This window comes from Ahaetulla prasina, chromosome 6 (genome assembly GCF_028640845.1).
Source record: "Ahaetulla prasina isolate Xishuangbanna chromosome 6, ASM2864084v1, whole genome shotgun sequence".
NCBI lineage: Eukaryota > Metazoa > Chordata > Lepidosauria > Squamata > Colubridae > Ahaetulla > Ahaetulla prasina.
The window spans coordinates 57,135,562-57,150,038 of record NC_080544.1 but is presented as its reverse complement, the minus strand read 5'-3'; the positions used below and the strand labels follow the sequence as shown (position 1 = coordinate 57,150,038).

Here is a 14,477-nt window from a genome sequence, read left to right as displayed (position 1 = left end):
GAGAGACAATCTCAGATTTGCCTGATAAAGATTGAGAAATTAGTAGCCTACTTAGAAATATGCATCTACATTTGGAGAATTTACCCAGGAACATGCAAAATTTAAATCTAGCTTTTGAAGAAGTGTCATGAACCATAATACTACAATATCAAGTAAATATGGAACTTGATTTGGGATGCGCAGGGATTAGGATATAAAGCCCTCCGCTTTGGCCCATCCAGAATTCTTGTGGGATTGTGGAATGGATATTGACAACGTCTCTATATTTTAGGAATTGTCCTGATTGGCTAAACTAATTTCAAAAAAAGCAGAAGTCTTAATTTAACCATAGTGCTATTACAAAATGTGTAGTTTTCTGAAATTACCCCAGCAGGAAGCAAACCAGCAATGAAAAAGCCTGCAGAAGCAGGAAGGAAGAATACCTGTGAACAGTCATAAGTGTACTTTTGGTGAAAAGGCAATATGCATTTTAAATAAATCAAAACAGGCATATTGGGGATATGTTAGCAATAGCATATAGAATAGAATAGAATAGAATAGAATAGAATAGAATAGAATAGAATAGAATAGAATAGAATTTTTATTGGCCAAGTGTGATTGGACACACAAGGAATTTGTCTTGGTGCATACGTTCTCAGTGTACATAAAAGAAAATATACTTTCATTAAGATACAATACTTACAACACTTAATGATAGTCATAGTCTACAAATAAGCAATCAGGAAACAATATCAGTATAGATCATAAGGATACAAGCAACAAAGTTACAGTCATAAGTGGAAGGAGATGGGTGCTGGGAATGATGAGAAGATTAATAGTAGTGCAGATTTAGTAAATAGTTTGAGAGCGTTGAGGGAATTATTTGTTTAGCAGAGTGATGGCGTTTGGGAAAAAAAACTGTTCTTGTGTCTAGTTGTTCTGATGTGCAGTGCTCTATAGTGTCGTTTTGAGGATAGGAGTTGAAACAGTTTATATCCAGGATGTGAGGGGTCTGTAAATATTTTCAGCCCTCTTTTTGATTTGTGCAGTATATAGGTCCTCATTGGAAGGCAGGTTGGTAGCAATTGTTTTTTCAGCTTTATCCTCTGAAGTCTGTGTCTGTCTTGTTGGGTTGCAGAACCAATCCAGACAGTTATAGAGGTGCAGATGACTTATATACCACTTTACAGTACTTTACAGCCCTCTCTAAGTGGTTTAGAGAGTCAGCATATTGCCCCCAACAACTTGGGTCCTCATTTTACCCACCTCGAAAGAATGGAAGGCTGAGTTAACCTTGAGCCTGGTGAGATTTGAACTGCCAAATTGCAGGCAGCCAGCACTCAGCAGAAGTAGCTTGCAGTACTGCACTCTAACCATTGCACCAGCATGGCTCATTAGATTTTAATTGGACTTGAAGACTAGATTATACAGAATCAGCCTGTTTAGTTCTGGATCTGAGCATTATTCTAAGAGTACGCAATGTAAATCAGTCATTTTATAGCAATATCTTCGCTATAGTGGCAGACTATATGCAGGGCTTTAATCCTAATTGTATTATATAATCTAAGCATTATCTTGAATGAATAACTTTGGGGATGGGGTGCCTGTGGAAGGTCTGATAAAAGTATAGACAAGAGCTGAATAATGTGCAGAGCAATAGGCTCAGAAAAGACCCTCCCTAATTTCTTCGGCTGTAATGGTGATGGTGGGAGAATTGTATTTTCAGATTTGTAACATTGGTATCAGCCTTACCACATACGATCAGACAGGGAACATTACAGATAAGCTAATTCTGCTTTGTTGTAAAGCTATATCAACAGAATCTTGCATTGGATTTTTCATCCCAGACACTCTTCATCTAGTTTCCAAACTTCCTTTGTGAGGAAAGTTTTTGAGAAGTGATTGTACAGCAACTGGACGGGAATTCGTAGGAAGTGGATTATCTGGATTTGTGTCAGTTGGATTTTAGGCCAGGGTACAGCACTGAGACTGAATTGGTCACATTTATTGATAACCAGGATAGGGATGATACATCTATCCTTGTGTTTCTTGATTTCTAAGTTGCATTTATCTATTTTCATTGCTGATTTGAAAGCTTCATTATTTAGCAGGTGAATCACCAATGCTAATGTTATCCATAAAGCTCTTTCTGGCACAGGGGCTGTTTATCTGATGATGCTTCATCTTGTTTTCATCTGTTCAGTATGTTCAAACAGAGTATGTACACTCTAGGTCCTTTCAATTATATGTTGCCACTGAGGGTAGGTCCCAGATAATCACAGGTAGACTAAGTAACAAAACAAATATATTACTAATGTATTAGTGGCATGGTCACCAATGTTCCCTCTAAGCTGCATGCATATATAGCCTCACCATGACCATGGACTCCCCAACAAAACACCCAGGTTCCCAACAAAACTGGCCTAGAAAGTCCCCAAAGATAAACAAGCCGTGGAAGAAGGATACAAACAAATGAAACACCAATGACAACCAGTGCTGAGAAATTCTGTCCTAGGTGTCAGAAGATAGTGATTGTCATCCATGCTGGGATATATCTTTGGTTCCTGTTGGAACAGGAATTTGAAAATGCGTTACCTTGCATGTAATTGGAGTCATAACCTCTGTTGTCTAATCTTAAAGAAGCCTGCCTCTTTTCACTCTACTATAAGAAGGGAGGGAGGGAGGGAGGAAGGAAGGAAGGAAAGCAGGCAGGCAGGCAGGCAGGCAGGCAGGAAGGAAGGAAGGAAGGAAGGAAGGAAGGAAGGAAGTTGTTACTTAAGAAAGATGTACCACTCTGAGAACATAGAAAATTCTCTCCTTCCTGGTTGCCAGCATTTCTATTCTAAACATAATTACATACACATCAACAATACTCACTATCTGAAACAAAATAATAATCAGTCATGAGTCATATATATCTCTTGCTCAACAAAGCAGTTCTACTCTTTTCATTTGAAGTGCTAAACAAAAAGTGCTGCAAACATGTTAAGGTTAAAACCAAGAAGTTTCAGAATGTCTTTTAAGTAAAAAAATGCATTCTGGACTGCTTCAACCATGCCCAACAATGCATAAAGGAGCCCAACCGCTTCCTCAAAAGCAGAGAATATCTATCTGTCTTTCTGGCATGCTACATATATAAAGGCATCCTGAATCTCAACATCAGTTGGACCCACCTGCATCCCGGAGTACACATGCATGCATAGATCTAAGCAGCAGACCAAAACCCAATATGTACTATTATTTTATAGCAATATCTTCGCTATAGTGGCAGACTATATGCAGGGCTTTAATCCTAATTGTATTATATAATCTAAGCATTATCTTGAATGAATAACTTTTTGTATTGGCTGTGGAAGTCAGGAGAAAAAAACAGATTTGTTCAATTTCATTATATGAAATCCTAAACTAAATTTTTGGGAGGAAAAAGGAAAGAACATTTTGTTTTTATTTGGGATATGGTAGACAGCGAGTATACAGTTCTCTACTAGCCTATGCCTAGATCCCTTCAGTTATTCGGTATATACTACCACATGACTATATAAGCATACATTCCACCTAACATAAGTTTGTTTTGTCTGTTGAATCTGGATAAAGTCTTTCAATCTCAAGTTAAAATTGGTGAAACTGCACTTATTAAAAAATAAAAATAAGAAGCTCAGAAAGAAATGTCAGAGAAAAATTTTTTTTAAGTGCCTGCTGTGTCCCCAGTGTGGCCTTTTCATATGGAAGTAAAATTTCTACAAGTAGAGACCAATTAAAAGCTTCAAATTATGGCTGAAAATAACTTTCTTTCCGTTGGCGGTTAATTGTCTTTATATTTGCTGATTCTTTTACTACCACCCGGCAACTCAAAGAAAAATTCATCAGTGTGTTTTTTTCTCCTCCCTGTTGTGGAGAGAACTGGGTTATAATCAAGCAAATGGTTTATCATGAGCGACTCACTATTCCTAAAGACTGTTGAATGTTTTTAGTCACCCAACTGAATATTCTTAATTTAGCCATATTGAAAAACAGATTTGTTCAATTTCATTATATGAAATCCTAAACTAAATTGTTGGGAGGAAAAAGGAAAGAACATTTTGTTTTTATTTGGGATATGGTAGACAGTGAGTATACAGTGCTCTACTAGCCTATGCCTAGATCCCTTCAGGTTATTCGGTATATACTACCACATGACTATATAAGCATACATTCCACCTAACATGAGTTTGTTTTGTCTGTTGAATCTGGATAAAATCTTTCAATCTCAAGTTAAAATTGGTGAAACTGCACTTATTAAAAAATAAAAATAAGAAGCTCAGAAAGAAATGTCAGAGAAAAAAATTTAAGTGCCTGCTGTGTCCCCAGTGTGGCCTTTTCATATGGAAGTAAAATTTCTACAAGTAGAGACCAATTAAAAGCTTCAAATTATGGCTGAAAATAACTTTCTTTCCGTTGGCGGTTAATTGTCTTTATATTTGCTGATTCTTTTACTACCACCCGGCAACTCAAAGAAAAATTCATCAGTGTGTTTTTCTCCTCCCTGTTGTGGAGAGAACTGGGTTATAATCAAGCAAATGGTTTATCATGAGTGACTCCTACTCCTAAAGACTGTTGAATGTTTTAGTCACCCAACTGAATATTCTTAATTTAGCCATATTGAAAAACAGATTTGTTCAATTTCATTATATGAAATCCTAAACTAAATTGTTGGGAGGAAAAAGGAAAGAACATTTTGTTTTTATTTGGGATATGGTAGACAGTGAGTATACAGTTCTCTACTAGCCTATGCCTAGATCCTTCAGGTTATTCGGTATATACTACCACATGACTATATAAGCATACATTCCACCTAACATGAGTTTGTTTTGTCTGTTGAATCTGGATAAAATCTTTCAATCTCAAGTTAAAATTGGTGAAACTGCACTTATTAAAAAATAAAAATAAGAAGCTCAGAAAGAAATGTCAGAGAAAAATTTTTTTTAAGTGCCTGCTGTGTCCCCAGTGTGGCCTTTTCATATGGAAGTAAAATTTCTACAAGTAGAGACCAATTAAAAGCTTCAAATTATGGCTGAAAATAACTTTCTTTCCGTTGGCGGTTAATTGTCTTTATATTTGCTGATTCTTTTACTACCACCCGGCAACTCAAAGAAAAATTCATCAGTGTGTTTTTTTCTCCTCCCTGTTGTGGAGAGAACTGGGTTATAATCAAGCAAATGGTTTATCATGAGCGACTCACTATTCCTAAAGACTGTTGAATGTTTTTAGTCACCCAACTGAATATTCTTAATTTAGCCATATTGAAAAACAGATTTGTTCAATTTCATTATATGAAATCCTAAACTAAATTTTTGGGAGGAAAAAGGAAAGAACATTTTGTTTTTATTTGGGATATGGTAGACAGCGAGTATACAGTTCTCTACTAGCCTATGCCTAGATCCCTTCAGTTATTCGGTATATACTACCACATGACTATATAAGCATACATTCCACCTAACATAAGTTTGTTTTGTCTGTTGAATCTGGATAAAGTCTTTCAATCTCAAGTTAAAATTGGTGAAACTGCACTTATTAAAAAATAAAAATAAGAAGCTCAGAAAGAAATGTCAGAGAAAAAAAATTTAAAGTGCCTGCTGTGTCCCCAGTGTGGCCTTTTCATATGGAAGTAAAATTTCTACAAGTAGAGACCAATTAAAAGCTTCAAATTATGGCTGAAAATAACTTTCTTTCCGTTGGCGGTTAATTGTCTTTATATTTGCTGATTCTTTTACTACCACCTGGCAACTCAAAGAAAAATTCATCAGTGTGTTTTTTTCTCCTCCCTGTTGTGGAGAGAACTGGGTTATAATCAAGCAAATGGTTTATCATGAGTGACTCCCTACTCCTAAAGACTGTTGAATGTTTTTAGTCACCCAACTGAATATTCTTAATTTAGCCATATTGAAAAACAGATTCAGGAACATCACTACAGTGACAGAATATCCCCTTATGACTTCATACTGTCATTGTGTCTTTTATAAGAATAACTATAAAAACTTAATATTGCCTAAGATTAGCACTATGACACACTAATAAATATCATGTTTAGCATCTTCTTTATAACCAAAATCTTCTAAAGGTCTCAGGTTTTGCTGCCCTATCTGGAAGTCTAGGTAACATCTTGTGGCTAAGGTCATTATGATTGCATTTACACAAGATATTGAAGTCCCTTGCTCATAATGTTGGTTAATATTGTGGTTAATATAATTATAAATTATGGGCCATATTCAATTGTTTCATTGTATTTTGTCTGTGACAATAGCAATAGTACTTAGACTTATATTCCACTTTACATTGCTTTACAATCCTGTCTAAGCGGTTTATAGAGTCAGCATATTTTCCGCAACAATTTGGGTCCTCATTTTACCTACTTCAGAAGGATGGAAGGCTGAGTCAACCTTGAGCCTGGTGAGATTTAAACTGCCAGATTGGAAGCAGCCAACAATCAGCAAAAGTAGCTTGTACTCTACTCAGTACTGTACTCTAACCACTGTGCCACCATGGCTCACAATACCTACATTTTTATCTATCAATTATTTAGTAAGTGTTCTCCAGTATGCTCCACTGGGATTCATATCCATTGGCAGATGCAGCATCATACTTTATTCTATATCAAAGTTTCAGTGTAATTACTATGTTTTCTTAGTATTCTTATTAAGGTCTAAGAACACCTTGGGGCCTCTGGTGGCTCAGCAGACTAAGTCTGTCTGTTATTAACACAGCTGCTTGCAATTATTGCAAGTTCAAGTCCCACCAGGCCCAAGGTTGACTCAGCCTTCCATCCTTTATAAGGTAGGTAAAATGAGGACCCAGATTGTTGGCGGCAATAAAAGTTGACTTTGTATATAATATACAAATGGATGAAGACTATTGCTTAACACATTGTAAGCTGCCCTGAGTCTTTGGAGAAGGGCGGGATATAAATTCAAAAAACCAAAACAAAACACTTTTTAAAGAAATATCTTTAATCTTCTTAATGCTCAGAATTCTAAGAGAAAGAGCCAAACAAAAATAAAACCATTTCAATCATTTCAATGTAGCCCACATAGCTGTATTACTCATTCCTTTTTCAGCTGATCTTTTCGCCCTATTGGAACTACGTTCACATGTCCAGCCTTGATTGTGCCTTAATTAACCTTTTATGGTTGAATTCTTGCAGCCAGGAGTGAAGCATTAGAAGAAATTTCATTTAACAGCATTTTGCAAGAATTTTTCCCAACAATAATAGATAGCTCTGCACAATGAAAAAATACATTAGAAACTGTTCTAGAATATAGCAAAATGAATAATATTTTTCTCTTTATAAAGAGTTGCCATTTAACCTATTATTATGGAAAATGATTAGATATTTAAAGCCTATACATTATATTTGACAATGCTCTGGTGTTCCTTCTAGCAATTATAAATGATGGTGCTAAACCAATGCTCAGTGCACATTCTTGCTAGTGTTTGTTTATTAGCTGTTAATGAAAAGAGATTAATCTAAATCAGTATTGGGTGGATCCTTTACTGAAGACATATAGTGTGCTGAGGCAATTTTAGCTTATGAAAAATGTAAGCCATTTTTTATACAGAAAAACTTTTGTTTTTCAATTTTGTGGTAGAAAGTCCATATTAAAAGCAGAGGGGAGCCTAATAACCCCCTTTCCCTTCAGTGTTTTTTCCAGATTGTGAGTCAATCAATCTTTAATTCACAATCAAAATCAGGTTTCTTCTTTGTTGGATCAGCTAGGACTGAACCTAGGGCCTAATGAAGACATGATAGTTTATGAAGATTATGGCTACATTAAAACAACAAGAAAAATAACTAGGAGCAGATCAGAAACTGAACAGTACAGGATCAGTGTTTACATGTTCTGGATTAGTGAAGGTGATATAAGCATTGAATTGAACACATGCCAGATGTTACATGCTAGTTCTGGTTTTTATTTCAGGAAAATTGTGATGTGATCTAGTGTTGTTGGGTGTTATTACCATTGCCATAAATAGATAACTTTTTGGCTTGCTTCCCTCCCCATCCAACTCAGGAAGATACCCAGCCCTGATTCGAGTCCAGAGGGAGATTAGAGTTTTCCCTGAGGATCTGGTGTACAACCTGGAAGTGACTAAGACCTTAGGAGACTGAGGAGATTTAGGAGACTAAGATTGAGAATCTCTACAGACTAAGATTTTTGGATTGCTCCTAAGGTCCCTTCTCTTTGCACCAAATCTGGGGGTATGCCTTGGTTCTCTAAGGACCTCTGGGAGATGAAATTTGAAAAGAATTGCCTACTTCTTTATTGGAAGAAGAGAGACAGCAGGTTTACATTGTGGCAAAAAATGATGAAATATCCCTATTTTTCGACCTTTGTAATGCTGTGGGGGAATAACTTTGGGGGATGGGGTGCCTGTGGAAGGTCTGATAAAAGTATAGACAAGAGCTGAATAATGTGCAGAGCAATAGGCTCAGAAAAGACCCTCCCTAATTTCTTCGGCTGTAATGGTGATGGTGGGAGAATTGTATTTTCAGATTTGTAACATTGGTATCAGCCTTACCACATACGATCAGACAGGGAACATTACAGATAAGCTAATTCTGCTTTGTTGTAAAGCTATATCAACAGAATCTTGCATTGGATTTTTCATCCCAGACACTCTTCATCTAGTTTCCAAACTTCCTTTGTGAGGAAAGTTTTTGAGAAGTGATTGTACAGCAACTGGACGGGAATTCGTAGGAAGTGGATTATCTGGATTTGTGTCAGTTGGATTTTAGGCCAGGGTACAGCACTGAGACTGAATTGGTCACATTTATTGATAACCAGGATAGGGATGATACATCTATCCTTGTGTTTCTTGATTTCTAAGTTGCATTTATCTATTTTCATTGCTGATTTGAAAGCTTCATTATTTAGCAGGTGAATCACCAATGCTAATGTTATCCATAAAGCTCTTTCTGGCACAGGGGCTGTTTATCTGATGATGCCCCATCTTGTTTTCATCTGTTCAGTATGTTCAAACAGAGTATGTACACTCTAGGTCCTTTCAATTATATGTTGCCACTGAGGGTAGGTCCCAGATAGTCACAGGTAGACTAAGTAACAAAACAAATATATTACTAATGTATTAGTGGCATGGTCACCAATGTTCCCTCTAAGCTGCATGCATATATAGCCTCACCATGACCATGGACTCCCCAACAAAACACCCAGGTTCCCAACAAAACTGGCCTAGAAAGTCCCCAAAGATAAACAAGCCGTGGAAGAAGGATACAAACAAATGAGACACCAATGACAACCAGTGCTGAGAAATTCTGTCCTAGGTGTCAAAAGATAGTGATTGTCATCCATGCTGGGATATATCTTTGGTTCCTGTTGGAACAGGAATTTGAAAATGCGTTACCTTGCATGTAATTGGAGTCATAACCTCTGTTGTCTAATCTTAAAGAAGCCTGCCTCTTTTCACTCTACTATAAGAAGGGAGGGAGGGAGGGAGGAAGGAAGGAAAGCAGGAAGGAAGGAAGGAAGGAAGGAAGGAAGGAAGGAAGGAAGGAAGGAAGGAAGGAAGTTGTTACTTAAGAAAGATGTACCACTCTGAGAACATAGAAAATTCTCTCCTTCCTGGTTGCCAGCATTTCTATTCTAAACATAATTACATACACATCAACAATACTCACTATCTGAAACAAAATAATAATCAGTCATGAGTCATATATATCTCTTGCTCAACAAAGCAGTTCTACTCTTTTCATTTGAAGTGCTAAACAAAAAGTGCTGCAAACATGTTAAGGTTAAAACCAAGAAGTTTCAGAATGTCTTTTAAGTAAAAAAATGCATTCTGGACTGCTTCAACCATGCCCAACAATGCATAAAGGAGCCCAACCGCTTCCTCAAAAGCATAGAATATCTATCTGTCTTTCTGGCATGCTACATATATAAAGGCATCCTAAATCTCAACATCAGTTGTACCCACCTGCATCCTGGAGTACACATGCATGCATAGATCTAAGCAGCAGACCAAACCCCAATATGTACTACTATTTTTGTATCAACATCACTTGTGTGTGAAACCAGTGTGCACTTCAGTACTTTAGTGCATGTGTATGCACATACGTTATTACTTTTATGTTAGACAGTTGCGTTTCTTAAAAATTACAAATGTTAATTGACCTACATTAGATGTAGCTTCCTCAAAATAATCTTCAAACTTGTGTGTGTGTGTGTGTGTGTGTGTGCATGTATGCACACAGCTACACACACATAAACCACTAAAACCCAACTCAATAATCAGCTTGTTAGAATTAGTTAAAGGAAAAAAAAACCAAAGCAGAATATGGTTTGTTTTTCTGATTTTCTCTCTCTCTCCATGTATCCATAGATAGATAGATAGATAGATAGATAGATAGATAGATAGATAGATAGATAGATAGATAGATAGATAGATAGATGCAAATAAATATATCTTAACAAGTGGAATTTGATCTTGCTTGGTGTTAGCATTTTCCTGTCTGGAAATAGCCAACAATTGTGTGGAATTTACTCATCTGAGCACTCGTGTCAATTTTAGTCCAGTTGTGGCTTTATCATACCAAGATCATCCAACAAAACCTGATGCTATGTGCAAGGAACACAGCTCATTCTACCAAGAAACTGCTTATAAAAATTGAAATTGATGTGACAGAAACCTTTGATTTTTCATGTCAGTATATAATTAAGAGATATTTTCCACCAGTCAGAACTGCTCCAGAATTGACTTTAGTTGTCCCTTGATGCAATTTCTTCCTCTATAGTTTACATTCTAGTTAATCTTCAACCTCAGTCAGATCCATAATGGTTCTGTCACTGGGCCCGAGGCCTCCTTAGTGCCTGCTGTTTCATTCCAAATTCTACACACATTACTCCTCAGCTAGTGTAAGTCATTAGCAATAGGGGTATGACCAATCACTCCAACTGTGCTGTCCCAGTAAAAAATAAAACAAAATAAAAATGAACACGTCAGTTGAAAGAAATAAATCAACTTCTAATCCTAGCAATTTAAACAGAAAAGTATTCAACTTCCTCTAGAACAGGGGTCTGCAACCTTAACCACTCAAAAGCCATTTGGACCAGTTTCCCCCAGAAAAGAAAACATCAGGAGCCACAAAACCATTCCTTTGCCTGACTATTTCTTGAGCAGTCACAAACTGGCATATGCATATGTAGTTGAATAAAATGTTCTGTTTTCTTCTGAAACTTTTCTTTTCTTGGATTTATCCATAGTTGGCCTACCAGGGGTTGAAAAGCTCAATATATCACGTGCCAGTGGGTGTTGCACATTGGTGGTTGTGACGCATATTTTGAGTGACAGGGAGCCACAGTAGAGTGGTGAAAGAGCCACATGCGGCTCCAGAACCGCAAGTTGTTGACCCCTGCTCTAGAACAAGACAGTTTTGGAATTGTGTCTGAAACAAAACAGCATCATATAGGTGCATATATTTCATGCTGCAAAAGTTTTCTACATCTTGATATTACCCAAATTTTCTTGTGTTCCTTCTTATCAGGTTTTTTGGTTGATTCCTGTTTGAAACAGAATCATATAAAATTATATTTTCAGCAAGCAGGGAATAATTATGTGTTGAGCTCAATAGTCCTATGTATAAGTTGAAACATTCATGATGTTTAGCAAAGTTTAATACATTGAATCTCTAACTCTTCATTCTTTCCATTTTAAGTCTATGACTATGTAAACAACCTTTTTTTTAAAAAAAAATTACCAATTTATACCCAGATACTTTTTTCAATGTCTTCTTCAGTGAAGAAGAATAGAGACCTGAGAATTTTCCACAATTCAATATTATTTGCTTGCTCTTGGTAAAGTTATTTCTGCAATCATAGTTTCATACATTGTGGAAAAATAGATTATTTTATGATCTCTGCTAATTCAGTGTTCTTTGAAAAACATGTATCTATTCATATGAGTACTTCTGATTTGTACATTGAAAGTCATAAAGGTTTAAGGTTATATTTTAATGGTTTGTAATAGATGTATTACGAACATCTGTTTGATTAACATATACTGTAGCTTTACATTCTTCAGTTTTGCATAGGTATGATGAATTTTGATTTGCTTACCAAATCCATTTTGCATCTATTTTCACAGAATATAGAGCTGTCCATATTTTGTATTTCTGATTTGGTGATACTCTGGGGCTATATTGCAGAAATAAAATTATTGCTTCTTCACTATTCATTGAAACCACAACAGTCTGTTTCTATGGCATAATTTCTCCTACCCCCCTCAAAAAAGCAGCTCAAATCTTGTGAAATTGGCAATTTACATACTATTTGATGCTCTAAAGCTTCAAGCTCCTATGTGGACATTTGAAAGACAATTCATGTGAGAATGACAAGATCTAATACATTTTCAATTTTTTGTTTAGGTACTAAGTAAGCTTCAATTTGACAAATGTTTTTTTCCTGACTTTTCACTAAATGCAGTGTCTTTTGACTATGAATTATATAGTGTGTAACTATTGTAAATAAATAAATATATGAATAATTTTAGAAATTCTTATTGGATAATCCAGGATGATATAATCTACCATGTCGATATTCTGGAGAATTTATTTTATATAAATCAAGAAACGTCACTGTAAGCTTTGAAACCACCAAGTTAAACAAGTTTGACACAAAACATTCATAGTGGATGTTAGGTTTAGTTACTGTTCATGTGTGATTTTGGCTTAACATTATTGCTATCAGGATTAATCCAGACTGTTTGAATTTGAAAGCTAGCAGGCAAAAATATGTTCTTAAATAAGCTATCTTTTAAAAACTATTAGACAAGTCATAACTAAAACACACACGCACACACACACAAATATTGTCAAATACTAACTCTTAATCCAGGCATATTTGCTGGGTATAGTTAAAAAAAAGTCAAGGAAGGGTCACGCATCAAGAATGGATGCAGCTTTCATTACATTGACAGGCCTCCTCCTCCTCTTCCTCCTCCAAATGTATCTTAATTTCTTTAGCATATCCATGGGATAGTTAATATGTTACATTTTTTTTCTTCCCTGGTTACTCCAATGGACTGAGACTGGTCATTTCCTGGTGGGAGGAGTGGCTGATATCTGTGCACTCTTTTTATAATTGCATTTTACCATAGTTCTTCTACAGTTCAGTATGTAAAGTTTAATTTATATTCATTTAATTTGAATAATATTATAGAATAATGGCAAAACATTTATGGTGTTTTATATTCTCTTTGCTGTACAGAGTTATGGATGTGAGTAAAATGTCTATACTTCAAAAGGATTTGTTTTTAAACAGAATTAGAAAAATTCATCTAATTATGTTGGTCAGTTCTATACATTTGAATAATTTTAGTTCTCTCTTAGCTTAGAGGGGTTCCTGTATCCTAAATGAAGAAGGAGTGTGTTGGTCTTAGTTTTCTCAAGTCAGTAGTCTGTCTTTGCTGAGTGTGTGTAGCTACAAATTTGAAAAATAAATTAATGATGCCATCTGTCTTTCTTTTAATAACATTCATCTGTTCAAAAGAAGTGAATACATGATTATGCCTGGCAATCTTTTGTACTTTATAGCAAGTGTCTAAGACATCCTCAACAGCATCAAAACTTCACGATCTTTTAAAGAGATGTGAGATTTCAGCTTTCTCACATGAGAATTTCTGACATTTTGAGACTCTGAACTAATTCTCATGAGATTTTAGTGATATTTGAAGAATGGGGCATCTCATCAGGCACCTGCAGATGAGGCACTGCCAAACCCTGCTTAGCATTTAATGTGTGATTGTGGATTGGTGCCAGAATTCCTGGTGTGAAAACCTTACATAAATGTGTGTTATATATGCATGATAGTATTTTCAATTGTTATTAGATTATTAGACTTTCTTCAACTTTTCCTACATTTTTTATAGATAATGCTCTTAAGTGATCCTGAGATTGAAAGTAGCATACTCATCAGTAATGATGAAGGAGCCACCTATCAAAAATATAGACTCAGCTTCTACATCCAGAGTCTGCTCTTCCATCCTAATCAAGAAGACTGGATTCTAGCATACAGCATTGATCAAAAGGTACGTGACCTTCTCCTTTCTCCTTGGACACATATCCAAACTCCATTTCAAATGCAATACCAAACAGCAGTTTAACATTACACCTACTGTTAGGAACAACTATTATGTTATTTCCATATAACATACTATTATGTTATTTCCATATATTTCTCCCGAGGGCTTGGACTTTCAGACTTTTTCACTAGGTATTGTTATTCAGGCATGATAAATCAGTATACCTGACTTATTTTTCTTTCCTGTGGACAAGTAGCCTGCTGATGCTGTGAGGCCCATTTATTCTTGCTTCATTCCTCTCTCCCTTTGCACAAAACAAGTAAAGCTAATTGGACTATAGCTGTTTATTTTGATGTCAAAATCCAGGATGCTAGTTTGTGGCACCCAACCAAGTCAGGTTTCATAAGACAGTAACAAATTCTCTTGGGTAT

General features: G+C 35.9%; 1 protein-coding gene across 1 annotated transcript in view; it reads left to right on the top strand.

The window, feature by feature from the left end:
* The window catches only part of SORCS3 (sortilin related VPS10 domain containing receptor 3), a 603,184-nt gene that overhangs the window by 302,146 nt on the left and 286,561 nt on the right, over positions 1-14,477 (top strand). The window contains exon 4 of the mRNA XM_058189116.1: positions 13,894-14,052. Coding sequence (XP_058045099.1) covers positions 13,894-14,052 — 159 coding nt within the window. The remainder of the gene's footprint in view (positions 1-13,893; positions 14,053-14,477) is intronic.